This window comes from Sorex araneus, chromosome 6 (assembly GCF_027595985.1).
Source record: "Sorex araneus isolate mSorAra2 chromosome 6, mSorAra2.pri, whole genome shotgun sequence".
Lineage (NCBI taxonomy): Eukaryota > Metazoa > Chordata > Mammalia > Eulipotyphla > Soricidae > Sorex > Sorex araneus.
Genome location: NC_073307.1, coordinates 58557426 through 58574594, shown reverse-complemented (window position 1 = coordinate 58574594; position 17169 = coordinate 58557426). Strand labels below are relative to the sequence as shown.

General features: G+C 56.7%; 2 protein-coding genes across 5 annotated transcripts; both read right to left on the bottom strand.

Annotated features, from left to right (window-relative positions):
- Positions 1-3113: 3113 nt before the first annotated feature.
- On the bottom strand, positions 3114-9384 carry PLIN1 (perilipin 1). The gene is made up of 9 exons (XM_012934737.2): positions 9343-9384; positions 8081-8139; positions 7069-7273; positions 6638-6720; positions 5729-5993; positions 5230-5402; positions 4704-4898; positions 4207-4458; positions 3114-3656 (listed from the first exon to the last, which is right to left on the bottom strand). The coding sequence occupies exons 2-9, from the start codon at positions 8126-8128 to the stop codon at positions 3390-3392; spliced, it is 1488 nt and encodes a 495-aa protein (XP_012790191.2). The 5' UTR covers positions 8129-8139; positions 9343-9384; the 3' UTR covers positions 3114-3389.
- A 2326-nt stretch (positions 9385-11710) lies between these two features.
- On the bottom strand, positions 11711-17160 carry PEX11A (peroxisomal biogenesis factor 11 alpha). Of its 4 annotated transcripts, none has more exons than XM_055142131.1 (4): positions 17013-17151; positions 16640-16846; positions 14569-14684; positions 11711-12745 (listed from the first exon to the last, which is right to left on the bottom strand). In XM_055142131.1, the coding sequence occupies exons 3-4, from the start codon at positions 14663-14665 to the stop codon at positions 12174-12176; spliced, it is 669 nt and encodes a 222-aa protein (XP_054998106.1). In that variant the 5' UTR covers positions 14666-14684; positions 16640-16846; positions 17013-17151; the 3' UTR covers positions 11711-12173. The 4 variants fall into 4 exon arrangements, 3 of the variants coding, with proteins under 3 accessions (XP_054998106.1, XP_054998107.1, XP_004617573.2); XM_055142132.1 differs by having other exon boundaries at positions 16688-16846; XM_004617516.2 differs by lacking the exon at positions 16640-16846 and having other exon boundaries at positions 17013-17160.
- Positions 17161-17169: the final 9 nt, after the last annotated feature.

Sequence of the window (17169 nt, the reverse complement as noted above, 5' to 3'; positions counted from 1 at the left end):
TGTGTGGGACACGTGGCTGAGATCTCCAAGCCTGCTCAGATCAGGACTGGGCCTCGTCCACCCAGATTCCCCATTTTCCAGTAGCTAGGTGGTCACACTGAGGGACTGCCCCCGTTGCCATGTGATCCCACGAACAGCCAACATCCAGAGACTATAAAACCAAGCTCCCGGAACTTCCTAGACGTTTTAGAGCCTAGTTCTCCCTCTGGGAGAACTTGGCAAGGTACTGAGAGTTTCCTGCCCACATGGGAGAGCCTCGCAAACTTCCCATGGCATATTCATATTCCGAAACCAGTAACAATGATGGGTCTCATTCCCCTGACCCTGAAAGAGCTTCCAATGTGGCACCATTGGAAAGGACGAGTAAAGAGAGGCTTCTAAAATCTCAGGGCTAGGACGAATGGAGCCGTTACTGAGATCGCTCAAGAAATTCGACGATCAATGGGATGATGATGATGATGATGATGATGATGATGATGATGATTATAACATCAACATATAATATCAACATGTGTTGATATTATATTAATATAATAATTTAAATAACTATCTCAAGGGCTAGAGTATGGCATTTGTACAGCGAGTATGCCTTAAAAGGCCAACCCGGGTTTTATCCCTGGCATCCCATATGGTCCTTGGAGCTCACTAGGAGTGATTCCTGAGTGCAGACCCAGGAAGTAACCCCTGAGCATTGTGGGGTGTGACCCTGTAGAACTGTAGCACTGTCGCCTGTTGTTCATGGATTTGCTCGAGCGGGCACCAGTAACATCGCTATGTGAAACTTGTTACTGTTTTTTGGCATATCAGATATGCCACGGGTAGCTTGCCAGGCTCTGCCTTTCGGGTGGGATTCTCTCAGTACCTTGCCAGGCTCTCCCAGAGGGGCAAAGGAATCAAACCGGGGTCGGCGTCGTGCAAGGCAAATGCGCTACCCGCTGTGCTATCGCTCCAGTCTGGGTGTGACCCTAAAATTAAAAAAAAAGAAAAATCTAAAAGACTATCTCAGGGGCCGGATGGATCGTACAGTGGGTAGGGCATTTGCTTTTCTGCAGCCAATCCAGGTTCGATCCCCAGCACCCCATATAGTCCACCAAGCCCCTCCAGGAGTAATTCCTGAGTGCAGAGCCAGGAGTAAAACCTGAACATCACCAGGTGTGAAGCAAAAAATTTAAAAAAGACTATCTCAGAAGTATTCCAGAATATTTTATTGTCAGCCAGAGGTGACTGGAGCACATTATGTGCGTTTACTCACTAGCACCAGATAGTGCTCTAAGAAGCTCCAGGAGTAACCCCAAAGCACAGCCAGAAACATACTAGTATAGGTCAAGGTTGACCAGATAACTGAAACCACAGAGGGTGAGTGATAGATAAGGAGGGATATTATAAATGGATTTTGTATGTTTGTTTTTTGGGCACCACTTCGCGGTGCTCGGGGCTTGCTCCTAGCTCTGTGCTTGACTCACTCCTGGCGGGGCTTGAGGGACCCTTTGGGGTATTGGGGGTTGAATATGGATCAGCCACATGCAAGGCAAGCACCCTCCCCACTGTACTGTCTCTCCAGCCATATAGTAGGATGACTTATATGTTGGCCTGTAGCTATGGTCTGTAGATATATTTATTGTATATATTCATTTACTCCTCCCATTGGTCCTGTTTCTCTGCAGGTCCCAGACAGTGCAGGGACCAGAAGCTCCAGAAGCACATCTCAGACCAAAGCACCAGCCAACTCATCCCAGTGTCAGGCAGGGCCCTCACTCAGGTAATGGCATCTGCAGAAGTTTCCACATGCCCTGACACTTCTAAAAGTAAACATTTGACACCTGACCCTGAACAGCATTGGGGCTGGGGTGCTGATTTCCATTGGCAGTTGATTATTTCTATAGCATTTGTTCTGTTGTTCTATTTTATTCTATTTTATTTCGTCTTGGGCCTCTCCCAGCAGTGCTCAGGGCTTACTCCTCTCTCTGTGTTCAGGGACCACTGCTGGTGGGCTCGGTGTGCCAGAGATTGGAGTCAGGTTGGTCACATGCAAGACGAGCATGCTATCTGTTGTACTATCTCTCCAGCAATTTCTTCTGTTTTGGAGATCACACTTGGCAGTTGTCAGGAGCTACTCCTGACTCGGTGCCTAGGGCTCACGCCCAGCAGTGTCTGAAGGTGCTGGGGCTCAAACCTGAGCAGGTGCTGTGTCTTGAGCTCCTGCTCATCACATTTTTCACTGCTGGGAACCACTCCCGCTGGGGCTCCAGGGTCAAGGGCCACACCCCGAGGAGCTAGGGACATGTTAGCTCTGGTTCTTCCGCCAGAGTCATGTCCCACAAGTGAAATAAAGAGGGGTGATCCGTGCAGCTGGGCTATCCCTGGCGTTGGCCCCTAGGCCCAGGTTGTGATCTCTCTGGTCCCCATGGATGGCCTGTGCAGGCTGAAAGCGAAGCACCAGGTCTCCGACCTCAGCTTTCTGAAGTGGTGGTGGTGGTGGGGGGTGACTGTCATTTTTGTGCAGTTGTATCTTGAGCAGTGAGTTGAGAGCTGCTGACCAGCCCCCGGGAGCACCCCTGACATGAGCACACATGGAAGCGGTGGCAGGGTAGACAAAGGACACACCTGACTAGATGGATGACACCATGGTGGCAGTTCCAGAACCAAAGAGGGGACAGAATGGGTGAGGGTGCTGAGGACGGTGTGGCTGTGAGGGGGTCAGATTGGACAGTCCAGGAGTGACCGTGTGGAGACATATGAATACGGGAACAGATATATTCTTTTTTTGGGGGGGTCACACCTGATGGTGCTCAGAACTTACTCCTGGCTCTGTGCTCAGGGACCGTATGGGGTACTGGGGATCCAACCCGGCTGGCCGTGCGCAAATGCCCTCCCCCCCTGTACTATTGCTCCAGGCCCAGCCTGTTTTTATTTTTCCTTCTCCTCGAAACAACTGATTCAATTGCCCTTCCGCCGCAGGAGGGAATGCGAGCAATGGGGGAGGATTGAAAATGCACCAGCGGCTGTCCCAGCCCTCCAGCAAACAATGAATTTCTGAAGTGGCACCTGGGCCCGCAGGCGCGGGAGCCGATTCCCCTGGCTCCCGGCAGGGGCGCACCTTTCCCGCGGTGAAACAGCAGGCGCGGGGCTGGTCTGGTCAGAGCTGGCTGCAAAGGGGCGTGCCAAGGGCAGAGAAGGGGCGGGCCGAGGGCCGTGCCAAGGGCGTGCCAAGGGTGGCGGCTTGGAAAAGAGCTCGGCCCAGGTGCACGCGGTAACAGGTGTTTATTTGCGGGGCCCGGGAGTTCGGCTCTTCTTTGGGCCGCGTTCTTGGGCCACACTCGGCTGTGCTCCGGGCTCTCTCTGGGGGCACTCCGGGAACCCCTGCCCGCCCAGCTGCCGCCCGGCCCGGCTCAGCTCTTCTTGCGCAGCTGGTTGTACTGCGCGCGGCCCAGGATGGGCTCCATGACGCTGGGCCGGAAGAAGCTGTCGCTCACCCGGCGCTTGGGCTTCTCCCGGGTGGCCACCGGGAGGCTGTGGCGGGGCGCGGTGGGCATCTCCCCGCGCTCCCCGGGACCCCCGCGCAGGCTGCCCCGGGACCCCCGGCGCTCCCACTCGGGGGGCGGGTTGTCGATATCCCGGAATTCGCTCTCGGGCTCCATCAGCGACAGCCTGGGGAGCTAAGGGCAGAGCAGGACCCTGTTACCGGCCGCCCGTAGCGCTGGAGGGCCCTGGTGTGTCCGCGGCTTCAGGAGACTTTCAGGACCCCCTTGCCCACACTTGCCCAGCCAGTCAGGGCCCCTGCCTGGTTCTGGAGGACCACCCAGTGAACAGTGGCTGTCAGACTCCCTCCCCGTGGCACCAGGTGAAGGTGTGACTGAGTCACCCACCTGGACACTTCCAGGAGTGGTCTCCTCCCCAAGAAGCCCCCCAGACCCACAGGACCTGGCCGCTTTTCCCAGGGACCCCCCAAGAGGAGCTGGGATTCTTCCTGTTGGTGGCAGTTCACAGATGCCACCTCCCTCAGCCCCCATCCCCCCCATGGGTGTCCTGGGAGCAGCCAGGTCCTTAGGTTGTAAGCTAATGGAGGAGGGCTGGGGACCCACAAACTGGCCTCCAGTGGCGGGGAAGGGTCTCTGTCTAGGGTCAGGGAGCTGCGTCAAGGTGGCAACAGATGGAGACCGCAAGGAAGGCCAAGGAAACGGGGCCTGGGGGTGGGGGCAGACTCACCGGGACATAATTCACCACTGTGTCCACCACATTGTCAGTCACACCCTTCAGGGCGTCCGACAGGGACATGGCGCGGCTCTTGGGGGTGGCCAGGGGCGTGGCTGGGGCGGGCGTGAGGTGCAGCAGGCGACTGGCGGTGCTGATCATGGCCTTGGGCGCCCATGTCACGGCGGCGATGCTGGTTCGAAGGGCCTCCTGCAGAGTCTGGGCCACGCTGCCCAGGATGCTGGGCGCTCGGGGCCGGGCTGCCGCCTGCCAGCCAGACCAAGGTCTATGCTTCCCCCTTCCCTGGCGCTGGAGCCTGGCTCTGCCACCAGCTCCCGGCCCCCTCTGCACCTCAATCTCTCCCTCAGAGGCATGAGGGCTCGTCAGTGGGGTGGGGGGAGTGGTCAGGAGGGCCCCCCAACCGGAGGACGGTGTGGACGCCAGCTGGGCGGTGCAGGATATAGCACAGGACCCCGGCTTGACACTGGAACCCGGGGCCAGTGCCTCCTCACCTCGCTGAGCCTGTGCTCCTCAGACCCTGAGTCGTCGTCGTCCTGCGACTCATCCCCCTCCGTGTCACTGGCGTCGTCCCGGTCCTCCTGCTGTGCAGCCGCCAGGTGGTGCAGCCACGGCACCCGAACCTCGCTCTCACGCCGTCGGGACACCACCTGCATGGCGGCTGACGCGCTCCACTGCGCCAGGCTGCTCTGTGGGTGGGAAGGGGGCGCTGGGACCCCGCTGCAGGCCCAGAGCATCCCCCCACCAGCACCCACTCCCCATGCTCCTGTGTGGCGCCAGCCTGACCTTTGTGGAAAGGGGACTTAGGCCTGGCCGGCCACAGACCTTGGGACTCCCTGGTGGCTCCTGCGTCCCCACATGACCCCAGGATGCCCCTGAGGGTCTGAAGGAGTGGAACTCAGGGGGAACAGGACAGAGTGGCGGTGGGTCAGACCCTCCTGTCCCCCATCTTTGGACCGACATTTCCGGCTGCAGGGGGCTGGGAGGGACCCCCCCAATTCCCAGGCCAGCGGCACTCACCAGTGGGGCCACACCGGGGATCCACATGGCCAGAGCGTGGCCCTGCTTCAGCGCCCGGGCTGTGGTCTGGAAGGTGTGCTGCGTCACCGTGTTGGCCAGCGCCCCCACCCTGGCCATGAGGTTCGGCTTGGCCTTGGGGGGCTTCTGGGTCTGTTGGTTGCCTGAAGTCGGGGCTGGGAGGTGTGAAGGAAGTGAATAGAGGGTGTGACTGCAGCCCTCAAGGGGGTCCCCGTGAAGTTTTTTGGAGGGAGGCACCCCCAGCAGTATTCAGGGCTGAATCCTGGCTCTATGCTCAGGAATTATTCCTGGCAGGGCTTAGAGGGCCCTATCGGATGTCAGAGATGAACCCGGGTCTGCTGTGTGCAAGGCAAACGCCCTTCCCGCTGTGCTATCGTGAAGCGCTTTCACCCTCACGCACCCAGAGTGGGGGACCCTGCTGGAACTTGCCCTCCCCCCCTTTCTTTCGGGGGCAGCTCCATGGGGAGGGTGCTGGCCATACCTGAGTCGTCCTTCTCGGGAGGGAGCAGGAATCCCACCACCTTCTCCATGCCACCCACGGCCAGGTCGGCCCCGCCCGAGGCCAGCCGGCCCACCCGCGTGCCGGCGGCGTACTCAGCTGTGTCCTTGGCCACCCCCCAGGCCAGCTCGCAGCTGGCCAGGGCGGCCCCCAGGACCTTGTCGGAAGTGCTGGCAATGGGCACGCTGATGCTGTTCCTGGCACTGCGCAGGCGGGTGGAGATGCTGCCCTTCAGCTCCGAGGCGATCTGGGGGGCACAGGGCTGGGCATGGGCACCCGGACCTGCTTCCGGGAAGGCCCCCGGAAGAACAGAGAGGGTGGGGCCCGGGAGACGGTGCAAAGGGCAGGTGTGCATGCCTGGCAGCTGCCAGTCCATGAGTTCGATCCCCAGCGGTGCTGAGCTGGTCAGCACCCTGTGCTTGGAATTTCTCCTCAGACCCATCAGTCAAGGCTGGGGCTGGAGCCAAGGTTTGGGACACTTCGGTTCTTTTGTTTTTATTTTTGGGCCACACCCAGCAATGATCAGGGATTACTCCTGATTCTGCACTCAGGAAGCACTTCTGGCGGTGCTCGGGGGACCATATGGAATGAACCCAGGTTGGCTGCATCAAGGCCCCCGTGCTACCCATGATGCTATGTTTTCGGCCCCAAAGTTTGGGCACTTTGGGTTGAGCCGAGCTTGAAAGGGATCAGGCCCAGCCCTCCTGAGCATGCCAGCAGAATCTCTGGGCTTCTCTGCCTGTGAGGCAGCCATGGCAGTTACCCCCTCAGGGACGGCCTCTGGTGCCACCTGTCCCAGGACTCTGCCAGGCCCCCACTGTGTCGTGCTGTGGAGGTGCATGCACCCACACCTGCTCCCAATGTTTGTCCAGGACGTTCCCAGGGGCTCACCTTCTCGGGAGGGTACTGCAGTGCTGGGATCTTTTCCTCCAGCTGGTCCAGGCCCCGACAGGCCAGCTCATTAGCAGCTGTGACTGCAAGTGAGTGGCCATGGTGGTGAGCGCCACCACCCCTACCTGTGCCCACCTAGCTCTGCGACTCTTCAGCCTCTCAGAAGCGGCTGAAGTCTCCTCTGGGACTTGGCAGGTCTCCCGGCTGCCAGAGCTTCCCCCAACGTCCCCCAGCCCTGCCGGGACCCCCCTGCTAGCCACACCCTGCTAGTTCCTGCCGCTCCTTGATGAGAAGCAGGAGTGGGCGCCGGGCACCCCCACCCCCACCCGGTCCCTCAGATGAAGCACTGTCATCCTTCTGGGGAAGGTCTGGGCATCTACAGGCAGAGCCATCATCTCTGGCTGGGGCATGGCCGGGGCAGTGGCACTCACACTGGGTGGACAGCCTGCGGACCACTGGCTCCATGCCCCATGCCGCCAGGCTGCTGGCGCCCTGCACGCCCTTCTCGTAGGCATTGCACACGGAGGCCACGAGCGGGTGCGCGTCCTTGGTGCTGGTGTAGGTCTTCTGCACACACTCCCGCGTGCCGCTCACCACGGGCAGCTGCAGGACCCGCTGCAGCACGTTCTCCTGCTCCTGCAAGAAGCACACGGGGGTCTCGAGTCCCCCTGCCTCTCCCCGCACTGCCCAGGGGCCACCCATGCCCCAACTTGCAGAGCCACCCACCAGGAAGCTCCCAAGGGCCCCACGGGGCAGAGCACAGGCTCACAGAGCGCGAGCGGCCATTACTGTCCACCAGGGGTCCAGGCCAATAGCACACCCTTCCTGGGAGACAGCAGGTGCCCTAGGAATGCTGGGGTGTCCAGGGTTCAGCTGCCCCCAATGGAGGCCGGACACACACACTTTCTAGCCTACAGGGAGCACATGTGCAGCTGCGGTCACAGCCTTTCCTGTCTGAAACTGCCCACACTGTTCCCACTGCTCTCCCTGGGGGCCGCAATGCTGAGGACACTTGCCTCTCCCAGGAAGGCTCCAGGAGCACTGGGGCAGTGGTCAGGCAGCTCAGGGCTCACTCCCTGCTCTGAACTCTGGGCTCATTTGATTTTTGTGTGGTTTTGTTTTGGTTTTGGCCACACCCGGCGGCGATGCTCAGGGGTCACTCCTCTGGTTCTGCACTCAGGAATCACCCCTGGCAGTGCTCGGGGGACCCTATGGGATGCTGGGGATGGAACCTGGGTCAGCCGTGTGCAAGGTAAAGGAGCTCCCTGTGTCCTATCTCTCCAGCCTCTCAGGGCTCACACTCAGCAGGGCTAGGGGACCACATGGGTCCCTGCTGTCCCATTTCTGGTGAGGGCTCGACAGAGATACAGTGCTCAGCCCCTGTGCCCCCCCCTCGGGTTCCACCCTGTCCATATTGTCCTTCAGTGCCGGGCGGGTACTCACGGGAAACTCTCCATCCAGTAAAGCGGGACCCTTGTTCACTGCCATCATTACTCTTCCAGCTGCAATGAAGAAGGCCCCAGGCCATGAGCAAGCCTCGGCCGCGGTCCTGTGTCCGTCCCCCGGCTCTCACGGCCACCGACTGGGCCCTGCCTGGTTGCTCAAGAACTCTGGACAGAAGGCGGTCAGCCGGGGTGGGCGGGCACGCGAAGGGTGGGTCCCAAAGGGCAGGGTTACCCCACAGCCTCATTACTCAGCCAGCCGGGTGCTCCTAGCTGGGAGCGAGCAAATGAAGTTAGAAAAATGAGGGTTTAGATTCAGTAAAAAGAAATAAACGAACACGGGGGCTGGAGTGATAGTACAGTGGGTAGGGCATTTGCCTTGCACGCGGCCGACCCAGCATCCCATATGGTCCCCCCAGCACCGCCAGGACCTGAGTGCAAAGCCAGGAGTAACCCCTGTGCATCATCACTGGGTGTGACCCAGAAAGCAAAAAAAAAAAAAAAAAAAAAGGAACGAACAAAAAAAGTGAAATTAAATTTTTGAAAAAAAAGGAAAGAAAAATGAGGGTTTGAACTGGCAGCCCTGGGACTTTTGGGCAGGGTCTGAGAGAGACAAAGAAGTGTCTGGGGCTGGAGCAACCGGACAGTGGGTAGGACCTTTGTCTTGCATGCAACTGACCCGGGTTCAACTCCCGACATTCGATAGGGTCCCTTGAGCACCACCAAAAGTGATTCCTGAGCATAGAGACAGTAGAAATCCCTGAACATCGCTGGGTGGGGCCCCCACCCTCCAAAAATGTAAGTTTCAGGCTTAATTTTTTTGTTTTTAACCATAAAGTTCTGGATTGAGTTTTTCTTTTGTGGCATGAGGGTCTGAGCCATACTTGGAGATGCTCAAGCACTACTCCCGGCTCAGAGCTTGGGGGTGGCAGAACTCGGGACCATGCAGTGCTCGGGATCAAACCTAGACCGCCTTCCTGCAAAGCCTGTTCTCAGTCCCACTCGGCATTCCTGCTGGTCCTTCCTTCTCTGAGGCCGGTGCAAAGTGGCCAGTCCTCATGCTGCTGTTACAATAGGTTGTACTCTGGGAAAGCCAGCCACCCCGCCCCGTATCGGTGCTCTGCTCTTGGTAAGAAATCGGCCCCGATAAACCCACCCTGGGTGTCCCTCCACAGGACTCTTTAGTAATGGAGGCCCAGACCCTCAGGATCGCCTGGCCTCCGAGAGGCCCCCTGAGCCATCCCTCCCAGCCACTGCACTCACAGTCCAGTGCTCCTTGCTGCAGAGCTGGGCTGCAGAGCTGCTCTGGGCCTGAAGGCAGCAGGGAGGAGAGCTGGTGGCCGGTGCCGTGGTTCGCCGACCAGGGTCCCCTGGGCATATGCTGCTTTCCACATGGGCACGCAGCCAAGTAGGAGGGGGGGCCAAGCCGAATCAGATACAAGCTCGGAAACCGTTGACTCTTCCTTCTGCCCCACGTTCCAGCCCCCACATCTCAAAAACAAACGGATAAAATAAACTCTCTCCAAGGGACAGGAGACAGTTCAAAGGGCTGAACACACGCTGGGCGTGCAGGAAGCCCAGGTTTGCTCCCCAGCACTGCCAGGAACAACCTCCGAGCACAGAGCTGGCAATAGCCTGCGGGCACCATCAGGTGTGGCCCCCAAACAAAAGTCCCAAAGCTGTCTTCCAGAGTTGGCTCTCTCATTCTCAGCCTCAGCTCCTCTCTGCGGGGGGGCCAGCACTGCAAGATGCCCCGGCCTCTCACCCCATGATTTAAGATTACTGCCCCCACCCCCCACCCACCCACCCCACGCAGCTGGAGCGATAGTGCAGCATGGCAGGCACTTGCCTTGCATGCGACTGACCCAGGCTCGCTCTCTGGCATGCCATAGGGTTCCCCCAAAGCACCACCAGGAGTGATTCGTAAGTGCAGAGCCAGGAGTAGGCCTTGAACATCGCTGGATGTGGCCCCAAAATAAGACAACAAAGTGAAAGCAATGGGGCTGGAGTGATAGCACAGCGGCCCTTGCACGCTGGCTGACCCGGGTTCGATCCCCGGCATCCAATGTGGTCTCCCAAACACCACCAGGCGTAATTCCTGAGTGCAGAACCAGGAGTAACCTCTCTAAGCATTTCTGGGTGAGACCCAAAAAAAACAACAACAAAAAAAAATGACAGCAATGACCAGGGTCTTCTGGCTGAGCCACTATAAGCAGAAGGTCAAAACTCTAGTCCACAGCAGCCATCAGATGAGGAGCACTGTGCCATGTGCAAGCACGGGCTCTCAGCCTGACCCAGAGGGCATTGTGCTAAATGGAACTGTGCTAAATGGAAAAAGGAAAAGTTTCTCTTAAAAAAAAAAATATGTAGGGGCTAGAGCGATAGCATAGCGGGTAGGGCATTTGCCTTGCACGCGGCCGACCCGGGTTCAAATCCCAGCATCCCATATGGTCCCTGAGCACCGCCAGGAGTTAATTTCTGAGTGCAGAGTCAGGAGTAACCCCTGTGCATTGCCGGATGTGACCCAGAAAGCAAATTAATAATAATAATAATAATAAAATTAAATATATATATATATATATATTTGGAGGGGAGCTGGAGCGATAACACAGCGGGTAGGGCATTTGCCTTGCACGTAGCCAACCTGGGTTCGATTTCTCCGCCCCTCTTGGAGAGCCCGGCAAGCTACCAAGAGTATATCGCCCACATGGCAGAGCCTGGCAAGCTACCCGTGGCATATTCGATATGCCAAAAACAGAAACAACAAGTCACACAATGGAGACATTACTGGTGCCTGCTCGAGCAAATCGATGAGCAACGGGATGACAGTGATACAGTGATATTTGAAAGGGGTTGGGTCCCAGTTTTGGATTTTTTTTTTTTTTTTGGCTTGTGCTTAAACAGAAACAGGAGGAACATAAAGTTTCTCTTTTAAGAAATTTTTTGAGATGGTGTAGCCTCCCGCCCCCGCCACACACACGAAACCAATAAAGTAAAAGAAATAGGTGACAATGTTGTTGGAGCCCAGGGTAAAAGGAAATACTTCGGGAGGTGGCCTCTGGCCTCACTTTACACTGTAGGACAAGTGTCTTCGGACTGTGTTCGGAGGGCAAAGGGCTGGAGGCTTGGAGCCGTGCCCTGGCCCAGAGGGGACAGCAGGCTCCATTCCAGGCACTCTGCTGACAAAGCCAGGCCTCTGGCCAGCTGGGCTGGGAACCCAGAATGTAGGTGAGAGGTGAGTGGTGAAAGGGCTGAGCCGAGCCTGCTACCACGAGCAGCTCAAAGGGCACAACCTCCTGCTGTCCTCCGGGCCCACGTGTCCTCCTGTGGGCGGACCCTCACTGTCTTCTCAGGGGACCCCAGACTCAGCTGGGCTAGGCCTGTGAGCGGTGTTGTGGACGCAGCTCAGCTGAGCCGTGAATGCCGATGGCCTCTGGTTTGGGGGACCCTCAGGAAGGCAGTGGACGGGACAGGAGAGTGAGGCTGGGGGAGACGTGTGGCATAATTCCAGGAGAGGTGGCACTGAGTGGCAGCCCCAGGCAGGGTGAATTACCCCAGAGAGGGCAAAACAGCACCAAGGCAGCTGTGTGAGCACCTTCCCGGGACCCCGACCCGCTGACAGACACACCAGCTTGGTCTAGAAAATTTATTGGTCATCATTCATCATTCAGTGGAAGTTCTGGACAAATGACTTTGCCCTCACCTAGCTGCTTGCAGCTCGTTCTTCAAATTCCCCCAGATAGCTGCTTTGTACCTTCGCCTCTAGCTTGGGGACTGACCACCAGTGTCCAGGCACATTTCTCCTTCCCCCACTTCAAAGGTTAGTGTCAAGAGCATTTCAATCACGTCGGTGGGATCCCAGGATCTGGCGCCTCTTTCCCTCTCCCGTCTGCCTGGCAGAGCCTCCCCTGGCCCCCACTGGCACCTTCTCACTTGCCTTCCCCACCCTCAAATCTCAGGATCCTCTGGCACAACCCAGAGCCCAGCACACTGGAGACCCCCCAAATGTGCAAGCTGGCGGTCACCTCCATAGGTCTGAAAACTGTCCTCTCTGGGTGCCCTGCAGAGGGTGGCTTGGGGCTCTGTGGCGACCCTCAGCGGATCTTCAGCTTCAGGTGAGGGTAAAGCACTGCGGCGAGACCGGCCAGCGAGGACACCAGGCCTCCGAGTCCGATAACACCCGGATTGGACTCGTAGATGCCCAGCTGGTTCAGTGGGTTGAGAAGGTCACACACATTCTTCACAGCGTCCAGCAGCAGGGGTGGCTGCTCCTTCAGGGAGCGGAAGAGCAGCAGAAGGAAGGACTGGAGCCACACGACCTCCTCATCGGCCACGCTGTGGCCCGCAGGCGTCTGAGCGAGCAACCGTGCCCGCCGTGCACGCTGGCGGGCCAGCCGCTCCATGTGCAGGGCCAGCTCATACACGTCCCGGGCCAGGCTCAGCAGCAGGGAATAGTAATAGTGACGGGCCGCCCAGCCACGCCAGCGGTCCTTGTCCACGCTCGCCACCAGCCCCACGCTCCGGGCCCAGAGCACAGTGTCACAGATGAAGTAGAGCACGCGGTTGAGGTTGGCGAGGGTCAGGCACAGACGGGGCACCACCTCCGTGGCGTGGAGGCTCTGCTGTGTGGCCTGCAGTGCGTGCAGCACGTTGCCGAGTCTGAACCCTGGGGAAGAGGCGATGACAGGTAAGTTACTGTGTGCGCCTGGGAGGGGACGCGGGGCCAGGGGAACAGAGAGCGGGCCACGCGGGGCTGCGTGCCCACGGTTGAGCGTGCCTCCATCTGAGTGTAAGGGTCAGTATTTGCCCCAAAAGGGGGCCTGGGACAAGGGTCTCAGAAGGCACCAAATACATAGTTTAAAGTGACTTTTGAAATGGATCCTCTCTGTAGCAGGGCACAGTGTCGGCCAGACAAGGCCAGCCGCAAAACCCAGAAAACGGGCAACCTCAGAAGGACACTTGATACTTCCAGTTTTTGCAGCAACAGGGTCAGATCCAAGGCCTCACATATGCACTCCCTACGCCCCGCTACTGACTTACAGCCCTGGCCTGTAATTATCTAAAATAGTAACAAAAAAGCATGTGTAATGAACAATGCCGAGTTATTTAGAGGAGGCTGTGTGGACTTTCTAAACCAGAGTGTTTGTATCCATATATTCTCAGCCCCTGATCCATTCAGAAAAATTCACTCTGCCACCCAGGCCTCCACTGACTTTTTAAAAATTATTATAATTATTATTTATTTTTTTTAATGTATCACCATGAGGTACAGTTACACGCTTACAAACTTTCGTGCTCCACTGACTTTTTTTTTTTCTTTTTGGGTCACACCTGGCAATGCACAGGGGTTACTCCTGGCTTTGCACTCAGGAATTACTCCTGGCGGTGCTCAGGGGACCATATGGGATGCTGGGAATCGAACCTGGGTTGGCCACGTGCAAGGCAAACACCCGACCCACTGTGCTATCGCTCCAGCCCCTCCACTGACTTTTTTCTTTTTCTCAACCAAACTGGTTTCTTCGATGGCCTTCCCACACAAAGGTTCCCTTCCCACAGCTCTGAGCCCTCAGCAGGGGGACTTGCCTTTTCCTTCTCCTATAGACATCCCTCAAGTCCCACCTCCTCGCAAACACCTTCCTCTAGTCAACCAGCATATCCATCTCATATCATTACAAGATCTTAGTGCCCCAGAAAGTCGCACACTGGAACCTCTGGGAAGCAGAGGTTTGAGTGGAATTGCTCAATCCCTAAGGCCTACATTTCATGAGCTAATAATACTTCTGCTCACCTGGTGTGGCAATGCTTGGTTCTGATCCAGCAGTGGGGAGCCAGGCGTGCAAGGAAAACTAGAAATCTGGAGACCGCCTATGTGGTTCGTTACTAAACTGCATCAAGTGGGTACCAAGCCCTGACTTCACTTTTTACCTTTGACATGCAACCACCCCATACATGGTCTGTTCCTGTAGCAATACCTCAAGACAGGTGAGAAGGTGGGGGTCCAGGATCCAGATCTGGTGTTCTTCTAAAGAACACAGAGTTCCCAGGGACATGTTACAAAGTGAACCCAACACAGATTGCGTCTCAGTGGTTGGTTACAGTAAAACATCCTTATTATTATTATTATTATTTTTGCTTTTGGGTCACACCTGGCGATGCACAGGGGTTACTCCTGGCTCTGCACTCAGGAATCACTCCTGGCGGTGCTCAGGGAACCATATGGGATGCTGGGAATCGAACCCGGGTCGGCCCCATGCAAGGCAAACGCCCTACCCGCTGTGCTATTGCTCCAGCCCCAAACATCCTTATCTTTTAGGTGCAATACCGAATATGGGCAGAAGGGGACGCATGTGAGTGTCCATCTTTGGGGCATGGGGCTGACTTCACCAAGGGAAACTGAAGGACTGGAAATGAATGACCAAGGGCTAAGGTTCTGAAAGACAGGAGCTGGGAATTCTGACTCGGGAGCCGCTGTCCCTCACCAGTACTTACATTTGCGGCCAGTGCTCACACTGGCCTCCAGACTCTGGAGCTTCTCGACCACCTTCTCTTGGCCGGGCTTTGGCTCTAACAAATATCTAAGCAACATGCAAGTGTACTGAGTGGCTCTGAAATGGAAGAATGAGGAGAAGGGTTTTAACATCCACTCCGAGGGCACCCATGAAGGGGAGGAGAAACAGGCCTGGCTCGTGCCAGTGTTCCCCCAAAACAAGTCTCTCTCGGGGAATCGCTTCCAAGAGTAAAATTCTGCAAGTCACTTACAGGCCAAAGGGTAGGGCATGAGATGGGAATGCAACACAAAGGTAATGAAAGCGAGCAAGCTTTGCGACACTGCGAGCCGGCCCTCGAGGCCACGGCTGGCACCGGCGGAGACCAGGCAGCCTCTTCCCAGCTTCGTCACTTTTTTTCCGGTAAGGTGGAATGAAGTCTCCATTTCTCGAGTGCTTCTACCCTGTAATTAACCACCTACTCGGGGGACAGGGACAGGCTCAAATAAGAACTTCAGGAAATTTCTGTGTTTGCGGCCCAGAGTGATAGGACGGCAGGTAGGGCGTTTGCCTTGCATGCACCTGACCCAGGTTCAATCCTTGGCATCATATGGTTCCCCAATCACTGCCAGGAGTAACCCCTGAACACTGCCAGGTGTGCCCACCCCCACACCCTCCAAAAAAATAAAAAATAAAAAGGAAGAAATTTCTGAGTTTGAGAATTTGACTTAACTTTTGATGAAAGGGCCAATTATCCAACTACACCTGAAGAAGTGTAGATGTCTTTCAAACTAGTACCTCACGCCGAGTATAAGTCAGCTGCTGTGCACACAGGGAAATATTAGACACAGCAGCTATTGTCACAATCACAAAGGCCTGACTGACAGAGCATGAGAGATTTTGAGCAGTCAACATCCACATACACTTAGCAGCCGCTATTTCCATCTGCCCTGTCACTGTTTGAATCCGTTTATGCCTTATTCTTCATGAAAAGGTGCACATTTTTCAAAAGTGTGAGCATGTTACTGGGGTCAGGGTGGACCTCATGCTGATAGGGCATTCACTGAATTTCCCTTTCTCACTTTTGACCCAACACTAGGGCTGTGAAGATTTCTGGGTTCTTGTTTCTTTATTTTTGAGAGGTACACCTAGTGGTGCTCAGGGCTTATTTCTGCTTTGTGCCCAGGGATCACTCCTGGTGGGGCTTTGGGGACTATATAGAATGCCATGCCGGGGATCGAACCCAGGTCTACTTGGTGAGAGGCAGCCCCTACCTGCCGTACCATCTCTCCAGCCCCTGTGAGGATTTCTATCACTGCAGCTTTGCTCATGAAAGAACACCAAGGGGGCTGAAATATCAGGCATCCCTCTAAAGATGTATTTTTAATTAAGCAATCTTCTTTGTGACCCTTGAGGGGAGTTTCAGCTCTGTGACCGGCTTATTTATTTATTTATCTATCTATTTATTTATTTATTGCTCTTTGGGTCACACCTAGCAATGCTCAGGGCTTATTCCTGGCTCTGCACTCAGGAATTACTCCCGGCAGTACTCGGTACTCGGGGACCATATGGGATGCTAGGGATCAAACTAGTGTCAGCCGCATGTACTAAGGCAAAGGCCCTCCCCGCTGTACTATCACTCCAGCCCCTGGCTTCTGCTATTTTTTTTTTTTTTTTTGCTTTTTGGGTCACACCCAGCAATGCTCAGGGGTTACTCCTGGCTTTGCACTCAGGAATTGCTCCTGGCAGTGCTTGGGGGACCATATGGGATGCTGGGGATCGAACCCGGGTCGGCCGCGTGCAAGGCAAACGCCCTACCTGCTGTGCTATCGCTCCAGCCCCTCCTGACTTCTGCTTTTAATGAGGTGGTGATACAACAGTTTAATTCTTGAAAACTAATCAGAGGAGTAGTTAGGCAGTGTGATGTTCACGGGCTGCTGCTCCGGAGTGGGCAATCACAGGCCTCTGGACTCAGTCCCTAGCACCCAAGATGGATCAGTCAGCCGTGGTACCCAGAACCTTTTAGAACCACTTAGAAGTGGAGGGGAAAGCTGGTTATATGTCTGCAACTGTACCTTTAAATTTTTTTTTAATTGCTTTTTCCCTAGTGGCAAGAACCGGACCTGCGAAGCCTTCCTCTCCGGTGCGGACCCCGCGGTCCGGCCGAGGCCCGGAGGCCGTTGTGCGCGTGAGGGGCCCGGGCGTGAGGCTTCAGGCCGCAAATGCACCTTTGCAAAGTTCCTGCTCAAGTTCAGCGCCCGACGACGGAGCTCCGGCCTCCCCTGCGGGAGAGAGCGAGCCGGGGCTCGGGGGCGGGACTGGGAATTCCGGGGCCGGCGGGGACACGGGGCCCGCAGCGTCCCTCCTGCCGGTGTCCAGCAGGGACAAGTCCCGGTTCCCGCCGCCGGGTGCCGGGTACCGCGGTGCGGCCGCCGGCGTCCGACTCACCTGAAGAGCCGATCCCGGCCCTGGGTCTGGTTGGTCAGGCGGATGAAGGTGTCCATGGCGCCACCCGGGGCCACTGGGTCGCACGGTCCCCGTGAGTCCCCAGGGGCGTCGCGAGTCCTGCCGGGGGCGTGGCCTCTGGGGCGTGGCTTCTCGCGAT